At 54.3% G+C, this 24,611-nt stretch overlaps 1 protein-coding gene across 1 annotated transcript; it reads right to left on the reverse strand.

The window, feature by feature from the left end:
* Nucleotides 1–3,197: 3,197 nt before the first annotated feature.
* On the reverse strand, nucleotides 3,198–15,185 carry LHX5 (LIM homeobox 5). Its single transcript, XM_090062623.1, has 5 exons — nucleotides 15,013–15,185; nucleotides 12,414–12,637; nucleotides 10,267–10,544; nucleotides 7,424–7,589; nucleotides 3,198–4,364 (listed from the first exon to the last, which is right to left on the reverse strand). The coding sequence occupies exons 1-5, from the start codon at nucleotides 15,183–15,185 to the stop codon at nucleotides 3,997–3,999; spliced, it is 1,209 nt and encodes a 402-aa protein (XP_089918749.1). The 3' UTR covers nucleotides 3,198–3,996.
* Nucleotides 15,186–24,611: the final 9,426 nt, after the last annotated feature.

Here is a 24,611-nt window from a genome sequence, read left to right on the forward strand (position 1 = left end):
TGTTAAGGAGGTTACAGTTCTGCTGAAGTGATATCAAATGTCTATGATTCTCCAGAACATGAAATCATAGGGGTACACCATGGTTCTCACAGCCAAACTCAGAGAGGGTCACATGACCCAAAAAGGCTTGAGAACCATTGAAGTAACCAAAGCTACAGACTAAAGCAACAACTACAGTTGCAGAACTGACTCCTGTCCTTGTGCTTCAGCCTCAGGCTGGTGTGTTTGGGAGCTGCTGACTCTGGCTTTGTGTACTGCAGCCATGATATCCTCTCCCCTCTGTGAGCTGTGGGGCAGAAGTCCTGTGCTTCCTGGAGCAGAAAAAGAAATACCTTATAGGGTGGGGAATCTGGAAAGTCCTCTGGGCCTTAGGGAATGTGGTTGTGCGAAGTCCACCTTAGAGCCATGGCCTAAAGTCCACTACGCTAAGTGGAAGACCCTTCTGTGACTCCACTGGGCATTGATCAGAGCCCATAACAAATGATTACTTTGGGTTGATATGAGAAGAAAAGAATGCTTAGTCCCCAGGACAGAGAAGGGAGAGGTGCCTTTAAACAGTTTAATGTTGCCATTCACTATCCAGCCCTGTCATCATCTCATGGCAGCAGTATTGTTCCAGAGAGAGGGATATCTGCACTAATGTAAGGAGAAGAAGCCTTCGCAACATCAGGTCTACACAAAGGACATACACTGGAGCCTTTAAGTCTGCATGTAGAAGGAAAGAGCTTGCACTTACAGACATTTCCTATTAGATGCAAATTAGTTACATACCTGCACAAGACCCCATTGTCCCCTTTCCACCCAAAATCTGCAGAATTTATTACCAATAGCTATAGCACCTTGCTTTCTCCAGCAATTCCAGGGATGTTGGACATACCAGTTTACAGCTACTCATTGCTCAACAGCTGCCCCTTCATCCGTTCTTTCAGTCACTCTTTTTATTCACCAGGACCTAGCCATCTTCTAGCTATTCAGCACCTCCTGGGCTTCCTATGGGAGGAGCTGGCCAACAGCACAAACTCTCTGCTCCAAGCCAGAAGAGGTCCAGAAACCACATAAAAATGCCCTCAGTCTCTGCATGGTGCATCCTGCCCTCTCTCCGTGGGACAGAATCATTGAGGGGGGTGGGGAGGGTGCATGTTACAAATACCAAGCTAACAACAGAAAGAAGGAACCAGTGAAAACAACTCTGGTGCTACTGCTGGGGCATTTTCCAGGCGATCCCAGCCTCTCAAATGTCCTGGGGTGAGCAGTTCAGAACATCTTCTCATTCAAGCCCCTTGAAGACAGGACCAGCCTCTCTAACCCCAGGAAAGTGCCTTTTCACTGACACTCGCATATAACACATGAAGGAAGATAGTTAGAAATGTATATCCATCCACTGTCCACTGTTCCAATGAGTATCACATGTGGCTACACAGTTGGAACACTGCTTTGGTAGCAGAAAGTGGCCCGCACTGATGCTAACAACCAAACTCAGCTCAGTGATGTATCCAAATTATGAGTGACTAAACTTCAGTATTTGTCTATGTGGTCTGTATTTGTGGATGTCACATACATATTTGTCTATGTATGGACATATTTATCACATAAGCGCACCTATGCAATGGGGTGTGTGTCATTTTGTAAGGATGAGTGTGTTTGTGTGTATAATGAGAGAGCAATTAAAAAGAATTAAACTACATTCTTTAACTATTCAGACTGAGGAACTGAGACTGGGTCTGTATATACACATGCATTTAGACTAAGCATTGTAGCTTGTAGACAATTTTATTAAAAAACCCCAAATGATTCTCTATCCAGCACAATGCCAGGCAGCTATATAACTCCATTCCTGTAGTTCCATCATTACTGGATATATTAGAGCCCTCTCAGAACTGGCTTTCTTTTACTCTAGTGCTGTTGCTGCCGTGTTAGGAGAGAAATGTGGCTGCCTAATTAAAATTGTCTCACTCCGTCTCTTTTCTTGGGCTATTGTGACAAGTGCCATGCTCATTTGGCAAATCATTCCTATAGAGCTCTGGTTTCTGGGTAGGGTTGTTTTTTTTTCCCCCCCAGAGAAGATGAAAAGATAATCAAAACATCTATTATCACTCTTTGCCTGTGCTGTATACTCACTGACCTCAAGTTAATATGAACCTCAAGAGGCAAAAACAAATGGGAAGCAGACCCTCCTTGAATCTCAGAGTGCCTGATCCAAAGCCTGCTGTGAAGGCCTTCCATTAGCTTCAGTGAGTTTTGGATCATGTCCACAACCCAGGGAGTTCAAACAAAGCCTACCAAACTTTTCCTGCAACCCTGGCTTATTTGAGGAGGTCTTATTTGTACTGATGGATTGAAGGGAAATACAGGATCTGGAATATTTTGTGATTAAGAACTCATTTACAGGTAAATCAGGACTGCAGGATTAATTCCCCAATACAACATGCATTTCTTGCAAAATGCCTGGGCTGATGATGATGATGATGATGATGATGATGACAATGATAGTAATAATAATAACAGAGATGATGATAATCAAAAGTCTCATTGATTTCAACAAGAGAAGGAAAAACAGTTAGAACTTTAGAATAATATAATATAATATAATATAATATAATATGTTGATGTCATTTTTGTTATTGTTATTATGGTTGAACAGGCAGTGCATCTCAAATATATGATGACAATGCTAATGATAATGATACTAGTTTAAAAATACACACTATACTTTAGTCAAAAAGTCTTGTGTCTGAGGGTTTTTTCTAACAATGCAAAAGAGCAATTCCAGAAAGAAAGCTGTAATAGCAATTTTAATTCAGAGTTGCTAATTCTGTTTTTCTTTCCAAAAAAAAAAAAAAAAAAGGAACAAGGTGAATGAGCATTAGTTAACTAAAAGATTTTTTATTCACATTGAACAACAAAAGCCATTCACACTAACACCTTCTGCAAGAGGCAGTGGTGAAAGTAAATCCACAACGCTTTTGGAAAACAACTTCTTTTTTTATTTTTATTTTTTTATTATTTTTTTAGGCAAACTGATTCCTGTTCCCCTCCCTCCCATACCCCTTCCCTCCCCCTCTTAAAAATATAAAAATGTTGGAGCCTCAGATGACTAAAGTACAATAAATAATCAGTAAACACAAAAACATACTTTATTTGTTTTTCTTTATACAAAATAAAGAAACTAGAAGCAAAAACTATAATACATCCTTAAATTCATGTAGCCTCCAATAAACTTTTGGATTTGACTTGGTGTTTGCTAGACACATTCAGACTTGGATTTTTTATTGGTAGTGTTAGTTATCTTTTCGCCGCATGAAAAACAAAACAACCCCCAGTTAAGCCCCTCTGACCATGACAAGTCCCGCAGTCCTTGAGAGCGGAGCCGGAACTTACCACTAGGGCGCGCCTTGTCACCAGTGGAAGTTGTCCTCTTCCAGTTCCCCAGGCCCACCACCATCACCACAAAACATAGTCAACAGAAACCTTCTAAGTAAAGAAAAAAAGAGTCGGTTTTTTTTTTCCTTTTGAGATGTTTCAGATGAAAGAAAACCGAGGTGCGATTCTGGACGATCCATTACAAAAGTTGTAAAAAAGGGAGAAAACAAAGAGAATCCCCCCCACCCCCCAAAACAAAGGGAAGAATGAAGTTCAGTCCATCTAGAGGGTTCGGTTGAAACCTGTGACCCAGGCGAGTTCAGCTTTGGTCCACGAGATGCTGTTTCAGAGACTTGGAGAGGTCCGTCAAGCCCGGCCCGGTGGGGGAGCCAGGGCCTGCTTGGACGTGGCTAGGAAGAAAGGTACCACACGGGTCACATCCGAGGCCCAGGGCGGACCCCACGGTCCGCGGTCCTACAGGCGCGGGGAAGGCTAGAGAGGAGATGATCAGAAACTCAGGAGGAGGGCGGATTTTGGTATCAGTGTGGCTGGGCGGGGGCGGAGCTGCTCCCTGGCGCCTGTATCCGGAGGGGGGAGGCCGGGGCCGGGGCCGTGCCCCCGCGGACACGCAGGGCTCTACCACACCGCCGCCTCGCTCAGCTCCTGGGTGGGGTGCGAGAGGGGCCCGCTGTAGCCGCTGTTGCTGGACATGGAGAAGGGCGGGCTGGGGCCGCCGCTGAAGACCTCCCCGGGGATGGGGTGCAGCGAGCCCGTCATGCCCGGCTCGGGGCTCGGAGTGTCGGGGTGCGAGATCATATCCGTGTACCTTTGGTTTTCTGAGGAGTGGTGTCCGGGGAGAGGGGGCTCCAGGGGGCCCAGGGGCGTGGAGCCGGGTCCTGAGTTGGGAAGGTAGCTGGAGTCCGCCGGGGACTGCGCCTGCGAGGGCGGCCCGTGCGGGAAGAAGTCGTAGTTGCCGCCCGGCCCGTAGTAATCGCCCTGGTAATCTGCGGGCGGAGGAGCAGAGGCGTGAGCCGGGCCGCCCGCCACACTCGCGCGCCCCCCGCGCCCCCCGCACGGCGTGTGCTGCAGCACACACAACACAGGCGTGTGACACGACCCCCCCGCTGCGCGGCCGCGTAACCGCAACGCATGCAACACAGGCGCGTGACACAGCACAGGCGTGTACCACAACCCCCCCCCGCGCAGCCGTGTAACCGCAACGCACACAACACAGGCGTGTACCGTAACACCCCCCCCCCGCGCACAGCACGCATACACACGAAACACAGGCGTGTGACAAAACACCCCTCCCCCGCGCAGGCGTGAATCACGCACACAACACCGGCGTGTACCACAACACGCATACACACAAAACACAGGCATGTGACAAAACACCGCCCCCCGCGCAGCCGTGTATCACGCACACAACACCGGCGTGTACCACAACACGCATACACACAAAACACAGGCATGCACCACCACACACCCCCATACAGGCGTGTACCACAACACACGCACGCACAGAGCATACAGGAGCGTAGCACCACAACACACACATGTGCACACCCATGCAGACACGTGGCCCAGCACACACACACGCGTGGACCACAACACACCCACACGGGTGTATACCACAACGCACAGGCGTATGCCACAGCACCCACAGGGATGTACACCACAACACATGCGAACTCACAGACGTGTACCACAACACGCACCCGGGCGTACACCACCACACACGAGCACCCACACAGGCCCTCGTACAGGTGCACAACACGAGTACACATGCGAGCACACATCTATACGCAACACGCACGCGTCTTGCACAAGCATTTCGGGGAGAGCCGGCACCCAAGGGCGCAGCGCACGCACAACCGCAGCCCAACACATGCGCGCCCAGCTGCGCCGCGCAAATCCCCGCGGGCCCGTGCGTGCAGCGCACAGCAACGCGCAAATGCCAGCAAACAGCCAGACACCTGCCACAGATGCGCACCGGCGGGCCCAGCGCTGGCGGGCATTAAATGCACGCGCAAAAGGGGGAATCCGACCCGACCCCGCGCACACGTATGCACGCGCAACACCCTTCGCACGCACGCTTGCGCGCGCCCCTCCCTGTGCCCGGACGTGCCCGGTGGCTCGAGCCCGCCGCGTCCCGCAGCGCGCAGAGGTGTCCGGAGGAGGCGGCAGAAGCCGGCGGGAGTTTAGCTCCGGGGCCGCAGAGATCCGGATCCGCTGGCCGAGGGGCAGCGAGTTTATTCTGGGGGGAGCCAGCCCCGGGCAGCGCAGCAGAGACCCCGGGAAGAGACGAGTCCTCGGGGCGCGGAGAAGACCTGCACCCGGCCCGACCCGGTCCATAGCGCCCGGGCGGAAATCTGGGCCGGGGAAGGGGGCGCGGCGGGGATGAACAAGCGGGCCAGGGCTGCGCCCCCAAACCATCCCCCCACTAGGAGACGTTGCAGGCGACCTGCAGACTCCGGTTCCCCCTTGGTTTTGAGTCACTGCAAACAACCCCCGGAGGGAAGCTGTCCCCGGGCCGCCACCGGGAGCAAGCAAGCGCCGGTGCCCTGCCCTCCCCCCGCGGCAGTAGGGAGGTTTGCAGGGAAAGCTGGTTCCCCCCAGCGCCCTTAAGCTCCCAGGTCGCAGGGCGGCCGAGCAGCCCGGAGACACCCAGCCCCAGCCTCCGGCCTCCAGCCCCCTTCCAGGCAGCTGCCCCCAGAGCGGGACAACCCCCCCCCCCCAGCCGGTCTGCATCCTTGTTTGCATGTCATTAAGGGCCGGATTTCCAGGGGCCACATGGCCCCGCCGGAGAGGGGGGGTCTAAGGCAGAGAAAACAAATAGCAAACACACGGGGGCCCGGCCTGTGTGACAGTGACCTTCCATATGCTCCAGGAGTTTGGAGGTAATTGGAACAAATGCCGTCTGAAAGAGGTACAAAAGAGTGCAGCTGGGGCTTTGTTCCTGCGAGGAACAAGAGGGGAGCGGAGGTTTGAATGGGGCCGCGGCTTCTGTTCCAGCAGACAGCTTCATCACAATGTCTCTTTCTTGCTTGCTGCAGGGGTGCAAACTTGGCCGGGCCCGGGCGGAATCTCTAGCAGGGCGGATTAGGAGGGATCTGGAGGAGCCGAGCGGCATTCAGGGCCGGGGGGCGGGGACCTTCAAACAGATGCCACAGGAAGGGTGGGAAAGTCATGGCAACCGAGCGGCACCTTGGCCGGAGCGGCGGGGCGCGGGAGCCTGAGCACGGGGGCGGGGGAGGGAGGTCGGGCGGCCGCGGGGGCGGACGACGGGGGAAGGGAGACGGGACGGGGAAGGAAGAGGCCGCCGGGAAGGGGGGAAGCAAAGCCCCAGCTGCACCTGCGCCGCCGCCGCCGCCGCCGCCTTGCCCTGCGCCGCGGGTCCCGAGCCCGGCTCCGCAGCTCCGGCTTCCCCCTTGCCCGCTCGCGCCGGCCCCGAGCCGACCCCGGCCCGGGCCCCCGTGGCCGCCCCGCGCGCAGCCGGAGCGGGGCCGGCCGGGGTGCGGCGCCGCTGGCGGGACACGCGGGCGGGCAGCGCCCGGGGCAGGCTGCGCCCCGCTTACATACCGCCGCGGTCGCAACACGCAGGAAAAGGCGTCGTTAAGGCGAGACGCCTGGTGCGATACCCCTCCCCGGCGCCTCGTCCTATGTCCGAGAGCTCCGGGGCGGCGGGAGGCCGCGGGCGCCGGGGCTTGCCGGCCGGGCCCGGGCGTCAGCGGATCCGCAACCGATCCGCCCGCCGGCGGGCCAGGGCTGTCACCGGCCCCACGCCCTGCCCGGCCACCCAAGGGCCCCCTCGGCGCGGGTGGGAAGGGGCGCGGGGCAGGAGCCACGCATGGGCGAGCCAGGGAACGAAGGAAGAAGGAAGGAAAGACCCAGGGAAGGGATAAGACAAGGTCTATGGGGGGAAGAGAAGGAAGCAGGAGGGAAGAGGGGAAGGGAGACAGGCAGGACGAGGGCCGGGAAGGCGGCGGGCCCGGTGTTTGTTCCGTTTGTCCCAGTGTCTGGCTACCCCGAGTGGGGAAGTGATCCAGAAAACGCTCATTACCTCCGTAATACGTGTAGGGGGTAGAGCCCAGCATCTCCGACTCGTCCAGCCTGCCGCCCAGCGGGCGCATGCGCCGCGGACTCCTGAAGAAGGCATGCCGCCGGGCCCCCAGCGCGCTCAGCTGCTTCATGCGCCGCTCCTTGGAGCGCCGGTTCTGGAACCAGACCTGCGGGCGGCAGCGCGGCGTGACAGCGGGGCGGCGCGCTCCCGGGGGCTCCCGGGCTCCCCTCTCCCCTGCCCCGCCGGTCCCTCTCCTCGCCGCCCGCCCCTGCCTCCCGCTCTGTCCGTGAAGGCCTCGGCTGCTCCCACTAGCAATGGTATGGGGGGGCGGGGTAGGCAGGAACTTGCTTTAGCTGGATGGGCCGAGGGACAGACAAACGGAGGGGATGGATGGATGGATGGACATTATACAGACCAGGCAGTGGGCTCCTTAATGCCTGGCTTACAGCTGCCCTCTCCGAGACCAGCTCTCTTCACATCGGGGCACAGGGAGGATCAAACTTTTCCCGTGGGATGGGCAAGAGAAAGCAGCAGCGCTCCCCTCCTCCAGCCCCAGCTCCCCTGATCAGCTGCCCGGAGACCCAGTGTCCTGTCCCTGACAAGGCGAGCTGCTTTCTTTTCGGACCAACCTTTTATTTTTACAAGACACTGTTAGTGAAGAGTCCCCAAAGAAGCACAAGAAAAAAACTTTGCCCCAGGAGACAAAACACTGCAGCTCCGCTTTTTTTTTCTTTTTTTTTTTGGGGGGGGGGGAAGGGTGTGCAAGAAAAGAGAAAGAGAAGTTGCGAGTGAGCTCCCAGCCAAGAGTGAAGGATTTTGCAAGCCCTTGGGGAGGTTCATCATAATGAAATGTCCTCCCTGCTCCCTTCAGAGCCTGGGAGACGACTTCATAAAGGCCCATGAAAGGGGTTTTCCAGCTGAAAGCGGTTACGGGGCTGGAACCTGCCTTGCTGTCTGTGTCTCTATATACCACCCCCCCTCCGTTTTAATAGCAAGGTTTAGCAGTCTAAAGCCTCCTTATACACTGTTAAATCTATTGCTATAGATAGGCAGGCAGACACAGGCAGGCAGATCAGACAGCTAGATGAATATGACAGCGGCAGAAAAACAGGTAGATACCTAGGGAAAAAAGGGGGCTGGGAAGCCAGGCAGATCCCGACACCTCCCGGGGCAGGTCGCAGGGGTGGCAGGCAGGACGATCGTCTGCCGAAAGCATCGTTGCCTCCCGCGCCAGAGCCCCTGTGGCAGGCCACCATCCCGCCCCCCCCGCGGCAAGGGGATGGCCAGAGACCTCGACCCGCTTGCGGGGAAACAGACATTTCTGTCTCGTCTCCGCCCAAAGGAGGACTTGGTTTGTGCTTCCAGGAAGAGGGAAGATATGGGCTTTCTTAACTGTCTTGTGGCCATCCTTCAGGAGAGGGGCACTCCTAGCTTGACTTGTAGGGCCCGAGGCTTGGAGCTTGTAGGGGTTGAGGCTAGCATTTTCTCTATCTCCCCTTTGCTCTCAGGGATTTCTTAAAGGTATCATTTATGAAGCGCTCCAAGAAATGCTTTCAGGCAACAGCCTGGCTACTCCCCACCCCACAGCTGGCTCAGCCTGCACGCTCCAGGGCTGCACCGAGCGGACCTCGGAGAACAGCTGACCCTGCGTCCAGGGAGTGGAGCTGCCAGCAGGGGAGGGAGGAGGCTGCAGAGGCTGTAAGGACCGGGAGGGGGGGGGGGTTACCGTCCAAACCCACGGCCTCCTGCACCCCGCACACTGCCCCGACGCCCGCGCTGGGCTGCGGGCCCCGCCTCGCTCAGGCCCCGGGCTCGGGGAGGCGGCGGGAGCCCGTTGCAGGTGCGTCCCTGAGCGCGGGGCAGTGCTGCAGGCTCCTGCCCTGGCCCAGGGATCTCGGTGGGAGGTTTTCCTTGGGCTTCCCTGGGGCGCTGCCCAAGGAGATGGGATCAAACTGCCAAGAGAAAGATTAACCTCCCACCCCCTTCTCTGGGCTCCCATCACGGCTTGTTTGACCAGGAGCCGGGGCCGAGGACCTGAAAGCAAGTCCTTCCACTGAAACCAGCCGGCTTTTGATGTGGTACTAAAAGCATCTGCACGGAGCGGGGCTTTCTCCTGAGGACTCTCCAGCTGAAGAAAACAATTATGGCTAGAGAGCTTTCAGCCCGAAATCCCCCAGCGCCGCCGTCATTAATAACAACAGTGGCCGATTATTATTGTTACAATGAAAACAAGAGGAAATTGTCTTCCCGGCTCAGGTGGCAGCACGTGGTGTTTGGCCCCGCGAGGAGACCTGGCCTAAATCTCACAAGGTCTGCGCTCCGCCTTCCCTGATCTCCGGCAGGTCCCTTCGCCCCCTCGTGCCTCACTTTCCCCTTGCCTAAGCTGCACCTAAGAAGGTTGCTGACTTTTTTAGTAAAGCCTTAGGGAGGGACAGCGCGCAATGAGTAAAAGGGGCTGCTGATCTTTTCTTTATACAACTATAAAGCGAGACAGGCAGGCAGGTCTGGATAGATAGACAGATAGATATTTCTAAATGACAAGATATCCCCCTCCTCCGCAGAGCCCACTGCTCCGGCTGAAATCACAGACGAACGTCACAACCTCTGACAAGCTGTGACGCAACAAACACACGGCTGTGACGTCACCGCGGAAAAGTTGCTGGCTGTGAGCTGAGACCTAAAAGCCAATGGATGCGAGATACACAAGAGCGGGAAGGAGGAGGGAATGGTTGTAAGTGGCCTTAGCTTTGACCCCCGGGAGCCCATTCCCTCCTACAAGCAGAGGAGGATGCTGGCGAGGGAGAAGGGAGGGGGAGGGGGGCTGTAGCTGAGGCTTCCTGTACCTGGATAACTCTCATGTTGAGCCCCGTCTCCTGTGCCAGCTGTTCCCGGATGTGCCTGGTAGGTTTGGGGGTAGCAGCAAACGCAGCCTTGAGGGTCTCCAGCTGCTTGGCTTTAATGGTAGTCCGCGGGCCCCTCCTTTTCGTGCCCGAGTTCTGCTCCTCGTTCTCGTTGTTGGTGGTCTCTTTGTCCGAGGAAGTGGAGTTGTCTGTTTCCTTGGGATCGTCCTGCATGGGGTCCTGGATATCCGGGGACAAACTTCTGTCTGTACAGGAGGACACTGCAAGGGAGACCCAGAAGGAGAGGGATGACTCCGGGGGAGGTGAGAGCCCACCCCCCGCTGCCCTGGCTGCCTCCTGCGGCTGGAGAGAGGCGCTGCTCCGCCGGCCGGGTCCGCCCGACGCCAGGGCCCTGCTCTGGGCCGAGCCTCGCGGCACCACCGCTCATTCGCGCCCCGCAGAGCAGGGCCAGCCGCCCCGGGGGCCGGCGGCAGCCTCGCCGGAGCTGCCGCCCGAGTCCGCGAGGAGCCGGCCTCTGCTCTCGGGCAGTCAAGCAAGCCCGTGGCTTCTGCGGAGTGACTCCGGATTCACTCCGGAGGGGCCGAGAGCAGCATCCAGCCCTGGTTCTGCCAGGAGATTCGCAGCCTGCCCAACCTGCTGTAAAGCCGTCCCTTCCTTTCACGCCAGCTCCGCATCTGCCTGTCGGACACGAGCCCAGCCTGAGCCGGGGAGCAGGACTCCGCCGCCATAAACCACTCGTTGCCACCGTCAGGGAGGCCTAGGCCGTGGCTCAGCCCCACAGTGATCCCCAACCCCGAACACGGGCCCCTGGTGCAGAAACCACAGGGCAGACTACTCGCCTCGCTCACTGCAGCGGCCCAACTGACTCGCGTGCCCGGATCCGGCCCCAGGTGCTGAACGGAGAGAGATCCCACGGGAGGGGATGAGCACAGGCGGCTGGTGGCATGGCTGGCTCAGTAAGAGTGGGCCTGATCCTGCTGTCCTGACGCAGAGGCAGCTTCCAAGGAAGTCAAATGGGAGGTTTGCCTCTGGGTAAAAGGAGGCGAGGATCAGGCCAACAGTGGGTATAGTATAGTATAGTATAGTATAGTATAGTATAGTGTAGAGCCACATACAGGTACGCACACCCTTTGCATACATGCACAGGCATTGAGCTGTAAGCATCTGTTGTGACTTTGCTCTCTGTCTTAGAAACGAGATAACACGCGCACGCACACGCATGCACGCACACACACGCACCCTTCCGCAAAACCCGAGAGGCCCGGCGGTTCTTCCCCGGGAATCCAACGGGATCGGGATTCCCCGGGAATCCCGGGACTCTCGCAGCGCTGGTTTGGCACGGTGGGGCGGGAAGGGAAAATGCTTCGCTTCCGATCTCGGCCCCCCCCTCCCCAAGAAGAATACAACTAGATCGACACAGAGAAGAGGCGTGCTTGCTTTTCTTTCCTCCCTCGCTTCCCGTTTGCTAAATGCTTTTGGGGAGGCGGCGGCCAGGAGGCAGGAGACAGGCTAGGAGAGTCGGGGAGAAAAAGCGATGTCCATTAAAATACCCAGGGCCCCCGCGGGCTGCTGGGGCGACCCTCCTCAGTTACGCTCGCCGGCCAGCTGCGGCCATGTGACCACCCCGGCGGGGTGTGTGTGTGTGTGTGGGGGGGGCACAGATGTTTCCCACTTTTCCTGTTAGATTTGGGCAACCTTCCCCCAAACTCCGCCGGCTGCAGCCACCCGGGCCTGGGGCATTTCCCCGACTTCCTTCGGCGCTGTATCAGGGCCTCCAGCCCTCGCTCACCAGATAATCTTTGCACTGGGATTTTCTGGGACCCTGCAGCACAGTGTGCAGGATCTAGCTATATTGGAGGTTTCCTTCCTTCCTCCCTTCCTTCCTAGCACCGTGGCATCAGCTCCTCTCTGACACAAGTTTCATAACACTGCAGAACACAACCCCGGCCCAGCTGCGGCAGGCCCCCGGTTCCCCTTGCCTAGTCTGAATCGTCCCAGTGCGGTAGAAGCACGGTTCCGCCTCCCCGGCGCGCTCGTGCCCCTGCCGCGGGGTAGCAGAGGTGTCGTGTGCCAGCTCGGGGGTGGGAGGCCGGTTTGGACCCGGCTCCCCGGCTGACCCGGCTCCATACCTGAGTTGAGGCTGCCTTCCTTTAAACTGGGCGAGTTCAAATAGTCCTCTTTGCAAACAAATTTGTTTTCGTCTATGATATACAGTTCCTCTCCGGTCGAGAGCTGTTTGTTGCAAACCATGCACGTAAAACAGTTCAGGTGAAAGACTTTGTTTCGGGCTTTCCTTACGAGGTCGCTGGGGGAGATGCCTTGGGAGCAGCCGGCGCATTTGGTACCAAACCTCCTGGGAGAAGAAAAACAGAAGGTTAAGAGAGGAATGGGGACTAAACCGGAGGGAGAGACCACCCCCGCCCCTGCTAAGGACCCCTCCGTGCCACAGCTACTGCAGGCATGCGTGTGTGCGCGCGCGCGCGCGCGCGCGTGTGTGTGTGGGGGGGGGGGGGTAGGGGGAAGAATTGAAGCAAATCAAACAATCGCCTGGCTTTGGACAATCAAAAGAGCCTGGATTTGGATGCCAGGGACGTGGGTGCGCAAAATCATTCCTCCGGGCCCGCCATAGGTTTCCAGGAGCCTAAAAGAGGAGTCGCATAGACATGGAAATGCTCTGCCAGCGCTGCATGCCCTTATCTGACTCCATAGAAATGACCCCCCCGCCCGCACTCCAGCAGTCGGGTACTAGTCCAACTACTAATGGACTTGGCATTTTCTTTTTGTAAGGGCAAATTTTGTAAGGGCAATCCTCACCCCCCACCACCTACAGGATTTCAGGGCAGGTGAGGAGCTGATTGTTCAACTCTTTGAAACAGCAGCGGGGAGGGGGGCTGTTTTTCTTGGCCGGGTCGCCGGTGCAGTAAAGCTCAGGAGCCGGCGGGGAGGGAGCCAGGCGCCGGCTCCTCCGCGAGAGCCGCGGCGGCTGAGCCGGCTGCCGCGCTGGCTGCGCTTACTGCAAAGGTGTGTGAGCCAATATCCGCGCGAGGCCGGGAGGACCTGCTCCAATTCAGCGTAAAAAAGAAAGACCCCTCTTGATGCTGGACCCCCGAGAAGGCTGCACGACGGGGTGTGAATGCCCTGCACAGCCGGGAGCAGGCTGAGCGCCCAGCCCCGCTTCCCCCCGCGACGGCGAGCGCACATGCCTCCCCCCGCGAGTCTCGAGCTAACCAGGAGCTTTTGCTCCTTGCTTCCGAGGCTCGGGAGAGGCTCCAGAGGAAAACCAGGGTGTTATTTTTTCATTAAAAAAGTGAGACTGGGAACCTCGTTAACACGTTAAAGTATCCCCCTTTGCCCGGGGAAAGGATTATCACAGCAGCTGCCTCAAGCGATTCTAGGCTCGGTCTTTCTGCCGGCTCCGTTGCAAACACGAGCACTTTTTGCACGGCAGGAAGGGAATGACCGCGATTCAGGATCAGTTATTAAGATCAAAATAGGAGGGGGGGGGCTGTGATTTCGATGCGGGGGGCTCTGATGTGGGCTCCGGAGGGTGGCAGCGGGCACAAGGTGTCTAATGGGGAGAGGAAGCTGGTTTCCCCCTTTTTCCCTGCCTAGCCCCCAACTTCCAAGAGCTTCCCTTTCCCTGACGTTGATGTAGTGAAAGCATTAGAAGTCATAAGTCATTTTTTCGTCTTATCCCGGAGCATAATTGCCTCATCTGCACCTTATCAAAAATCATTAAAGGCATTTAAGGAATTGCAGCCTGAGAGGTCCTGAATGCGCGGGGGCCATTAAAAGTAGTTTACATGTGTAAAGGCGACTGTGACACTTAACCTATTCAAATTCACCTTCATTAAGGCCTGCAGCAGTAGGCAAAGTGCCCCTCACCTCCCCCCACCCCCACCCCTTCCATATTAATCATCCCCGGAGCTTTCCAGCCTTTAGCTAAACAAATAGCCACATTTACCTCATTTACAGCCAGAAAACAAAAGGCCGGGCGAGATTTAGGGCCATTTTCCATTCTCAATGAGCCCCTTTGTTGATTTAGAAGAAGAAAGAGGCGAAAAAGTTTGCCCCGCGCACTCGCGGCTAATTAGCGCCCAAAGCCTCGTTCCTCGCCCTGGCAGGGGACTTGGCTCCGTTTTACGGCCACGGCCAGCCCGGCGGGCCGCAGGCCGGGGAGGGGAGGCTGTTTTGGGGGACAGAGGCCACCTGGAGAGGGGATCGGTGCCGAGGGAGAACCGGGCTGGTTTGTTCCCAAGCCACTGGATTCATGTTCTGCTGAGAAAAGTTTGCTCCTTCCCCACGCCAGGTCGCATCTCAAAATGTCGAAGAGCCGGTCCCCTCGCGCGGCTGGCCACGGGCTGTGTGCACGGTCAGTGCCGGCAGCTCCGGACGCGGCCGCGCCGCGCAGCCGGTCTGCGGGGGAGGCGGCGGCGGCCAGCGGAGCGCGGGGACCCGGGCACGGCCGCGGCGCCGGCTCGGGGACAGCCTCGCCCGGCGACAGCCGCCTGCTCCCGGCACTGAGCGCTACGGCGCGGGCAGGAGCAGTCGCCACCGGTCGGCAGGCACCGCACCGCACCGCACCCGATCCTCCATCCCTCGCCTTGCTAAGTTAGGAGAGGCACGGGGCACACGGGATGTACATGACGCCTTGCATCTCTGGGCTCCCCCCTCCCCCCTTTCCCTCCCCGGCATTAAAGGGCTTCGCCTCCGGCCCGAGGAACTTACCTGAAAAAGTCATTTTTGCAGTAAAGCTTGCCTTCCCGGGAGAAGCATTTCTCAGTCAGGTTGCACTTGCATTCGCAGCACTGGACACATTTAATGTGCCATGCTCTGTCCAACACGTTCAGCAGGAACCTGTCCAAAATGGGCCTCTCACAGCCTGCACAATGCACCATCATGACCTCACCCGAGGAAGGAGAGACAAAAAAAGGTAATAACAGAATGCAACCCCCACCCCGCTGCACGGCCCGCCTAAAACGATCGCGAGAGGGACCAAAAATCCCCCCCCAGTGGAGAGCGGCACTGGCAACTTCTTTCCTCTTCTCCTTGGCGTCTTGGTCGCAGGGCACAAGCGTGGCAGGCACTTTCCAGACCCCGGCGCTCAGGCAGATGCCTCTGTGCCCCCACCCCCCCACACCTCTCCCACCAGGTTCAAGGGGGGAAGCCAAGCAAAGTTGCAAAGATATCCTGGGCGGGCGGCTGGGGACTTGCGCGGCGCCTGCAGCTGCATCAGCGGCGCCTCGGTGGAAGCAGCCAGCCTCGGAAGGGTTGCGTGAAAAAATCGCGAAGCCCCCGGTTCCTCCGTGCCGCCGGCTGCCTGGGACTTTTCTTCACTTTCATGCTGTTCCCATCTTCAGCTTTGTCTCCCGGCTTAGTAATTCGCGCATCCTTATTCAGATTTGGTGACGTCTCGCAGAACGTAGGGCGGCCCGGGCCCAATGAGAAGGCGGTGGCCATGGCAACCTCTTAATTTATAGCATATCTAAATTGGCTCCAGCCTTGTGCTTGGCACAGAGGGAAAAAAACAAGGCATCACTATTGTTGAGTAGTAGGTTTTACCTGGTGCTGGGGCTAAGTAAGTATTTATCTTTACGTTGTTTGCAGGGCGGCGGCGTGGAGATTTCCTATATCTATATCTATATTTTGGGGGGTGGGGGGCTTCCTATTTTATTTCTCTCTTGCTTGGGGAGGGGGATCTGGGGGCAGTGAGACCTCGGGGAGGTCAGTGCCCCTGGAAAACAAGCTCTGGTTAGCTTTAGTGTGTCAACAGAAAGCCAATACAAGCAGCGACCGGCCTCCTGGCATCAGCAGTTAATATCCTTGCTCCGTTAGTCAAGTGAACTACACCAGTGCAGTAAATAAATGGAGAAATGCCAATGGGACCAGACCGGGGGGGTGCTTAGGCCACTGCCTTGCTGGGGGGTAGGGTCCCATCAGGAAGAGCTGGTTCAGCCACTGCGTGGGGATGAAAACTTAGCCGGCTTGGTCCTTCCTGGCTAGGAAGGTGCCCGACCCCCCAGCGCGCAGCCTGCCCCTTTGTTCTCCGGACTTTTCGGGGAAGTTGGGGGGTGGGGGAGGAATTCAAACGTGTTTTTCTCTTTTTAAAGCTTTACTTTAAGCAACTCCCTCCCGGTGTCTCTAAAACCAGAGTCAACGCGAGAAGAAGGCGGGATGGCAGCTCGGGCCCCCCTTGCCAAAGCCAGAGCCTGGCTGTAGCTGCTGGTGCTGCTGCGGTGCAGTTGTATATTCTTTTTCTCTTTGATTTCAGGTCCCCCGGACTTGTGCATTACCGAGGCACTTTTGTGCGCCAGGTGATGGCTTGACTGGATTAATCGGTTTAAAATAAATACGGTAGAGAAGAACAGACGGACGCTAAAAAAAAGTTGTTCTTACTTTGAACTGCTGCGCTAGGTAGAGAGAAGGCATGGCAGCAGCTAGGGAACATCCAGCCAGAGATGGAGAGACTCGAAGGCGTGGTGGCGGATAGATAGATAGATAGATAGATAGAAAGGAAGGGGCAGCAATAGCTAGGATGGCAGAGAGTCAGGTGAGCTTGCAGCGCTAGGTGGATCAGTGCATTTCACGTGCCATCCGTTGTTTAACCTAATTAGCGCAATATTTGCAAATGTTGCATTAAGAGGGCACTTAAACATTTCCCCCGCGCAGTTCCGAGGCAGGTCTTGCCATCAGGCTCTCCGCAGAGCGAGGCTGGTTAAGCACGGAGGAGCCGGTGGATTTGCAGAGTTGATTTTCGCCGTAGCCGAGGTGCTGGGGGAGCGACCGGCTCCCTCCTGGTTTTGAAATGCAGGATGCCATGACAATGCTGGCAGCCTAGATTAAGTTATAAGGTTCGCCTCGTCCTCCCCACCCCTAACCCCCCTCTCCGGAATGGGAGGGCTTGACAAGTGTCTCACAAAGTAATTGTTAATGGAAAAGTATCCAAATGTTTAGTTAGTCATTGCATTAAGGCTGCCAATGAAGAGAACACTTAGGCACTGTTTTGTAGAGGAACTCTTTCTTTCGGCAGCGGTGGTGGGGGAGGCGAGGATGGGTGGTAGAGCTTTAAAAAGCCCTAAATAAGCGAGGTATGCATAAAAAAATATACCCTGGGAGTCTCGATGCCAAAGGCTGGAGTCTTGCATTTTGCTATAGCTGCATGCAGAACGAGCATCCGTTTGCTCAGGTAGAGAGAGCAGTAACTCAAGAATCCCCGCCCCCGGCACTTTAATTAAATATTAAAGAATATTTAATATTCTTTAATAGTAAAAGAAAAAAAAACTCAACCCAGCAACAATAAAACAGCCGCAGGAAACAAAACACGCACAAAACGAAACAAAAACCTCATAATACCAAGAAACAAAAAAACCTAAGCAAGAAAAAAAAAATGAGGAAAATTAGATCGTTTGGATTTTAAGGCTGTCTTCCCACAATGAGCTGAGAGAGAAAGTAAAACAACGATGATAATTATAAATAATAATATTAGGCTTCATTGTTTTTCCCCCCCATCTTTAGTCGTGACAGACTCCTGCACATTATTTTATCAGCACAAGTTTTGCTTTGTTTTTGTCCCCCCCGCTTCTTTTATTTATTTATTTATATATTTCAGGTCGGAGCACTACGAATATTTTGGCACCTTTTCGGGCCCTTTAAACACGCTTTTGCTCAAACCCCGGCAGGAGTTAATATGTCAATAGGGAAATTCCCTAGCGTGGAGGAGAGGCGCTCCTGGTAGGATAAATACAAGTCGATACTCATTAATGAACCTGGTTCAATACACAAACTGATCATTCCACCAGAGCAAACAGCAGCGCCTGAAATTACGGGGGGGGCTTGGATGGGAATACGGGGAAAAAATCTGGGGAAAGTGTTTCACATTGGTTAGGCAGAAATATTTAATTCGGGGGACGGCAAGAAATGACTCGTTGTGGCTCTGGAATTGGGATAGTTCTTCCAGGGACAAACCGAATATGTGACCACAAGGTAAAATATGTGTAACAATAAAATATAACGCGCGCGTACACCGAGGCATATATGTATGATAAATTGTATATACTATGACCTATAATGGAACTATGTGCATCTTGCTTTTCGCATACACACGTCTATAAACACACACACACATCTACATATATGTATGTGGAAGTATGCGTGTGTATATATATATATGCGTGTATATATATTATAACGAAATATATATAATGCGGCACATTAACTATAATACAACACATATATTATGCGGCATTATATAGAATCCGGTATTATGTACATTGGAGTAATAATGCAGTACATTATCTATTATACAGTATTATATATAATACAGTATCTATGTATTAGAGTAATAAAGCAGTGCATTGTATTTAAGACAGTCATCTGCATACATTTTAAGAGCATTATATATTGACTACTGTGTATTATATAGTTTATGCACTCCTTTATGCGTACTATATGAACACTGATGCTCTAACATGTCAGACACGCATATGTAATAAAGCATGCGATGTATTGAATGTATAGCATGCGATAAATAACCGATGGGTAGACATGCTTGGGTGCCGGATGAGGAGTTCGGGGACATACACTATTCTCTACCCTGGTGCGAGCAGCTCTGCGAGGTCGCACCGCCAGACCCCCTCGCTCTGTAGCTGCCCCCCGCACATAGCGGCCATCCCCACGTACGCCCGTGTTAATCCGGAGTATCTCGCGGCCACACGTGGCCGCAGCAGCCCCGGGGGAAGCTCTGCTAGCTGCCTTTATGGGCCAGCTGGGCGCTGCGGGCCCGGGAACTGGGTAGCACTTCCCAGTGACCCCCCTCGGCTCCAGACCTCTCCCGGAGCCCACGGGGGGACGGATCTTAATTGCGGGCTTTGATGTGCCGCAGCCTCGCAGCCCAAAGCCGGTGCCCCCGAGCCCGGGTTTGTCATCCCGGTGGACAAACCCAGGGACTGTGCGAACAATGGAAGGAGCCGGCTTGGTTTCTATTGCTCGTTAAGAGCGGGCAGAAAGGCACTAGGCTCCCACTCGCCCGCGAGGGGCTGTGCGTGGCTGGTGCAGCCGCACGGGGAAAGGGGGCGCCTTGCGGGAGAGACCCAGCAAGAGCCGGGGCAAGGCGGGGGGAATCCAGGCGGTCCCCACCCCCTTCCCTGGACTCCGCCAGGACAGAGCTGACATTGTTGGCGGATCAAAGTTCGTCCTTTCCACACCAAGTCTCAGTCCTGAGCAGAAACAACCCCCACCCCTCCAAGGAGAAAGACCTCCCCCCCCCACACACACCAAAATAAATCAAATCAACCAAGACAGATCCACGCAGACACGCGTTTAGAGCTGGCTGTACCCGTGGTCTATGCCAGACGGTCCACCCCGTGCTCCGGGTTACAGCGCATCGAGTGGGTAGGAATATACACCCAGGGTGTCTACACAGCCACTCCAGGGATATGCCCGCTGTTGGGGACCTTTGGTGCTCTCCTGTCTCTGTGAGAAAGGATCAGGTAACAGGATTGTGGGTCTAAAAGCCGGAGAACGGGAGAAGGGGGGAGGATTCCTGCATAGATCGCGCCCTATAGAAACATTAACCCGTATAAAACGTGGATTAAAGTCCGACGAAGAGCACAACACCTGCAATCTTTACAGCCGCGCACACACACTTCACTCAGTCCATGTCTCGCACAGTCTTTACACACACACACGAGAGTGTCTTTCGTCTCCTATCAGGTGAAAGTTATCCTCCCAGCGCAGTAAACGTGTCCTCTACAGGTCCCGGGGTCCATTGCTTAGATGTCACCTGGTATTTATTTTGACTGGTAATGTGGAGAATAAATATGCAGTCACTCTAGACTGGGCAATCAACATCTGCAACTAGCAGATAACAACCTCCACTTGCTTCTGTGGCTTTGCCATCCGTCCCCCCCTCTCCGCTCAAGTGCTTTCCTCAGCAACCCCTTTTTCCCCATTAGCTTTGGGGGGGGAGGGGGCAGCTTTCTCTTCCCTAAATCTCCCAAGTCATACTACATTAAAAAAACGGGAAAAAAAAACTATTAGGCACATTACCCTATCCTAACAGTGGTAACAGATGGTAATTCAGGCAACATAATATCCTCCTATATGTAACTAATAAACCTATTGTGTCTTAACAGGGTAATGCATGGAGAAGCAGTGTCACTTATACAAGATGTTGATGGAATTTACTATATAAAAAAAATCCCCTTTCAAGAGTAAAGTGTATCAACATTACAACACAACAGACGGCAGAGGGATAAGTAAAACAGACAAAAGACAAACAAGATAATAATCTGTTTCCAATCAGTTAAGCCCTGTAGAATTTGTAATATGCAGTTTGCATATTCCCCCTTGTGTTTTGTAATTAATTATCTATCTGTTAGGATGCTCCGCAGACGACTTTGTTGATATTTCAAACTATTTTTGGTGGGGGGGAGGGGTTCTTCAGCAATGGTAGATCTGAACAGTGTTACTTTAAACCAATATGCGTGTGAATTGTGTCGTGGAGGTGGGGGAAATGTTTGTCTGTAGCCAGCTCCCTGGGACGAAAAAAAGCCCACCCTAAACTGGATGGTTTCAAATCAAATGTATATAAAACACGAGAGATGGGTTCCCCCATTTTGAATGGGAATAATTTGCTCCTTCTTGCAAAAGTGGCTTTGGTTCAGGCGCTGGAATAATAGCTTTGCAAGAGGGAGGTGGGAAGGCGATTTGAAACCATTGGTAATGTTGTGGCACTCTTCGCTCCCCCCCTCCACATTTTTCCGTCACAAGAGATGCAACACATTTTTGCATGATTTTCATCATTAAAATCTCCTCCTTTCCCCTGGTAAAGGGAAGGTGCAGTTTTTAACATTAAACAAACCCAGCAAGAATCTCTTGGCTGGGCTATAGGCTCTTTCTGAGTGGCTGCGTTACAAATTGTAAATTTAAATTGCTCACAGGATTCATTACCTCCTGCGTTTGATTTCAGCCAGCCGTGAAAAATTGTACTGGTGTACCACTGAGAAAGGGGTTTGCTGCACAGAGCCGGAGTCTAATCACCAGCTTTCTCTCTCCAACAAAAGTGTAATTATTTTGTTTTGGGTGTAAATATAACCCACGGTACAAAAAAGATAAACCTCCAACAGCGTCTGAATGCATTACAGGGACATTTGAAGAGATCTGTCCTAAATTAATACCAAGGTTAAAGGGAAAGCAGTCGGGGAGTTTGGAACTTCGGTATTTTAAGAACTCTCATATATGTGTGTGTGTGTGTGTGTGTGTGTGTGTGTGTGTGTGTGTATACACAGCCCCCAAATAATGGAGAATACACACGCACAACGCTGCTCACACAGCCCTCCAGCTAGCCATGCACACACGTAATACACATAATAGCATTGTACACAAATAAATAGCACGCAGGCAAACAAGCCTGGAATTATTACGGAGCGCGCTCACCAGCACAACCAGATATAAGAAAGTTATTATCCTTCTCATTTATTTACGCAGTGCAAAAACGAGGCTAGTAGGCAGGCAGGCTTCCACACAGAAAAAATAACTGCACCAAACACGCATATGCCCTGAACAAAACCACCCACGTGCACTTAGAGGCTGACACACACAATCGGAAAAGCGCGCACACACCTGTACACACGTGAACGATACAATGATTACCCTGAGCCCACAGGATCATCGTGACACGCGCACAACCAAGCAGGTATGCTGCCCACACCCCCTTTTGCACGCACTGACAGCTGAAACAAAACCCTGCCACGCCTGCAAACCAGGCATACACTCACACGCACACGGAGTGAGTTAGGGGCCACGCCGCACACAGACACGTGCTTTTCCACAGGGCTGTGTTCATGCGTTTGGAAATGTGCAGTTGTAAAGCGGGGTTAAGGTTACCCACAGCAAATGCGTTTAGGACACATGAATTTGCATTAAACGGCGGCGCAAAGTGACTCTTCTCTCCTTGAGTGTGCGCGCGCCTGTGTATCACGCACACCACCCCGCTTCCCGCTACTACAGACACAATGTGTATTTATCTAGCAGGGAGATCTTACACACAATCGCGCTGCGATCTGCTCCCTTTGCCTGCAGAAATGCTCCGGGATGAAAAGAAAACAGAAAGAAGGGATGCTTTGTACCATCGTCTCTCTGCTAACCCCAGGGCATGCCTACGGGAGCGCGGCTCCTCTGGGCTCCTCCGCGGGCTAAATGCAAATGCGGTGCAGCGGGGCTAAGGCTGGGTCCGAGAACCAGCCGGAGCTGGGCAGCTCGCTCCTTTTCTTCTGCCCCCTTTGAATTCAAATCCGATTTCTTGGCATCTCCTCTTCTGTTTTTATTTTTTTTTTCGGGTTAAATCTCACTCGTGCCAGAAAAAGGGTATCCAATCCAGTATATTAGACCCTGTTAATTAATTATCTCATTAACTGGGCTTTTCTTTAGCCCAGGGAATGAAGAAGCCATTGCAAAAAAAAAAAAGAGAAAAAAAAAGGCTGGAGACTTGGTGTTTTCCTCCCCCCACCTTTTCCCTCTGAGAGGCAAGGAAGGATCTCCCTTGCTCTACGGATCGGAGGAAGATCTGGAAAAATAAAGTAACCATCTCAAGCCCAAACGAGAGCCGGGAACGTGCGGGGATGAATTATTAGCGTGTGGAGAGGAGGGAGAAAAAAGACGAAAAAATTAAATCAAATCAATACAGTTTAAAGGGGAAAAAAACCCAAACCCCACCGTTTGCCCCTCGCCGCTCTCGGCTTGTTACTGTGTTTTATCACTGGTGTACAAATCGGATGCACATTAGCGGTGGGCTCTATTTTTTTTGTTAAAAAAATAAAGATCACTCATTGATCACTGAGAGAGGCTACTCGTCGCTCGCCGGCCCGGTCCCCGCGCGTAGGAGGCGCCGGGGCGGGGAGGAAGCGGGCGGGGGGACGGGGGGGGGGGCCGTGGCCCCGGGAAGGTGGTGGGAAGGGGCGCGGGCAGCCTCGGCTCGGCTTCCCGGGACTTATGTGGCGGACTCACACACACGCCTGCCTTTTCCGCGGGTCCGGTCCTTCACTCCTGGAGCCCTGGAAAAATACATGTATGTGGGCCCGATCCTCCCGCAACATAGTCATCTACCTCCACAGCATCCTATCCCTTGCTTCCCGCCTGCCTTCCCTACATTGATCTATCTACAAGCCAACACACCAGGCAGCGGTTACGTGTGTAGCAGTGTATCTCCGCCCGCAATGTGCATGGATCTCCCTTCTCCGGAGATCGCTGCATTAGGGCTTGCCGGGGACATGGAAGATCGCGCTTGAGACCCGCACATCAGATACCCGCATAACTGGGGTAGCAGCTGCGTGCTGTGGGTAGGAGGATGTGCCTACAGGGCCCACGCACCCCTACTCAGTCCTACCCGGTTGGCACCCCCCGTCCTTGCCTCAGGCAGCAAGCGCCCCCTTTCCCGAGGCCGCGACAAACTCGTTTCTCCTAAAAGGACAAGCGCTTTGCACGCGGGAAGCCTGCAGGTCCCCTGTGTGGAGCAGGGGCTCCTGTGCAAGCCCAGCCTCCAGGATCAGGGGGTCTCGCCCATGGCACCCACCCGCCACGAGACATTTTCTCCCGGGCCATGCGCGCCGCGGCCCTGCTCGGCCGCCAGCAGGGAGCGGGGTGGCTCTGGGCAGTGCAGACGCCCTGATCCAAAGGCTGCTTAATGGGAAGCTAGCTATGCCTTGATTTCAGCGGGCTTCGGCTCGGGCCGGCGAGCAGCCAGCAGAGGCCTTGCATTGAGAAACTGCCCGGGCACCCCTGCCTCAGCCAGTCTCTGAGGTCATTTCCCCCTGTTGACTTTTCGGGGCTAGGACTTCACTGCTCCTTTCCTCAGTCCCTCGCTTCATTCTCCAGCTGAATCCTCAACACACCTTGATTAACCATTCGCCTCCGGCGCCCAAGTCGTTTTTCTCCCCCTATCTTAAGTCCCTCCTAGCACAGAGGACAAAGCTGCCGCGCTCTGCTTCCTAAGGGGAAGCCACCGGATTGCTATTTATTTGAGTGCGAGAGCCAATCATCGACCTGATCTTGTGTCGATCATGGGGTTTGATCTTGAGCAGCGGTTTGATCTTGGGTTTGTGTGTGCGCCGGGCTGTGTGATTTCTTGAAACAAATCCAATGAAGTCAGCTGAACACTCGCCCTGTCGGATTTTCTTAGCTTTGGCGTTCAAATAAAATAAAGGATCGTAAAAAAACAAAGCAAAACCAAACCAAACCAGAACAACCCATGGCTAGGAAAGAAGGAAGAATAATGGTGCCAGCACTGGAAAACTTTAGCAGGAGGAGGGAAACAATCCAAAGCATTATTG

The sequence above is a fragment of the Crocodylus siamensis genome, chromosome 9 (assembly GCF_052110815.1).
Source record: "Crocodylus siamensis isolate JL-2025a chromosome 9, ASM5211081v1, whole genome shotgun sequence".
NCBI classification, from domain to species: domain Eukaryota; kingdom Metazoa; phylum Chordata; order Crocodylia; family Crocodylidae; genus Crocodylus; species Crocodylus siamensis.